The following is a 1136-nucleotide window of genomic DNA, read 5'->3' on the forward strand; positions in this document are numbered from 1 at the left end:
CTGCCCCGTCGCTGGTGGTGTGGGGCGTGTAGCGGTCCGCGTAGACCTCCACCTCCAGGGAGGGCACCAGGCTGTGGTACTGCTCGTGGACGCAGAGCGCGGTGGAGAGGCCGATGACGCCGGCCCCAATGACGGCCACGCGCATGGGTCCGGCTCTCTGCGGCGGGGGAAGCGCTTGGAGGGCAGCACTGGGGCTGCTTGACACGCAGGGAGGGAGGGATTCAGGTCTGCTGGGGCAGAGCTGGGTGGCGGGGAAGGGGCTGGGCTGCTCTTGTGTATTTGTGTGCAGTTCTTGGAAAGCCTCCCGAGTCCTCTCCAACACATGCCCTTGCCTCAGCCCTGCTCTGGGGAATTCCTAATTCTCCCCAGCCCCTGCCACAGGGTGGGCACAAGAGGTGGGCAGGGATAAAAGCAACGGGAAACAGCAGGTGTTTTCCGGGGAGCGATGCCAGGTGTGATATATGAGGAGACAGCCACTGTTCCCTCAGGGCTGCCTGGACACGAGAGCAGCAGTGCCACCACCCCAAACCCTTCCCAGCACTGCCGGGAGAACCACTGCGTGTGAACGCCAGCCCGCAGCCCCCCTCGGTCCCCTGGTGCTTCCCTTCTGCCGGAGCTTTCCTGCCTTGCAGCCTGGAAAAAGCCCTGCGGTCACCACCTGGGCAGAGAGCGGCCAAGGACCAGGGCTGGGGAACAACGGGTTGGGACACCTCAGCCTGGGTCACATTCCCGGATGCTCAGCCGCCAGCATGTGGGCAGGGGGACGGATGCCAGCCGCACACCAGACCTGGTCCAGGGCAGCACGAGTAAATTCTAGCCCACGGTTTTATGTGGATAAGGCGAAGCGCTGCATCTCTGCTGGAAGGGCAGCCCGCAGCGGGACTGGCATTTGCTGGGATGGAGGGATGAGTCACCGGGACGGCAAAGCACCGAAGGCAGCGGAAGAGCCACACTGCTGCCCATCTGCTTCCCCAGAACCGCGGCTGCTTCCTCTACCCGCAGCATGGGGCCTCACCGCGGGCTGCCCTGGGGAGGGATCCTCCCCGCTGGTCAATAAATAACAGAAACACGCATTTTTCACCAGCTTACCTGCAGGACGCGGGGTCCTGGGGCAGCCGCTGCGGTTTGCGGAGGCT

General features: G+C 64.3%; 1 protein-coding gene across 1 annotated transcript in view; it reads right to left on the bottom strand.

The window, feature by feature from the left end:
- The window catches only part of DAO (D-amino-acid oxidase), a gene marked incomplete at its 3' end in the record, with an annotated part of 6414 nt that extends 6269 nt beyond the window's left edge, over positions 1–145 (bottom strand). Inside the window, exon 1 of the mRNA XM_010138000.1 lies at positions 5–145. Coding sequence (XP_010136302.1) covers positions 5–145 — 141 coding nt within the window. The remainder of the gene's footprint in view (positions 1–4) is intronic.
- Positions 146–1136: the final 991 nt, after the last annotated feature.

This window comes from Buceros rhinoceros, unplaced genomic scaffold (assembly GCF_000710305.1).
Source record: "Buceros rhinoceros silvestris isolate BGI_N320 unplaced genomic scaffold, ASM71030v1 scaffold12136, whole genome shotgun sequence".
Classification (NCBI taxonomy): Eukaryota; Metazoa; Chordata; class Aves; order Bucerotiformes; family Bucerotidae; genus Buceros; species Buceros rhinoceros.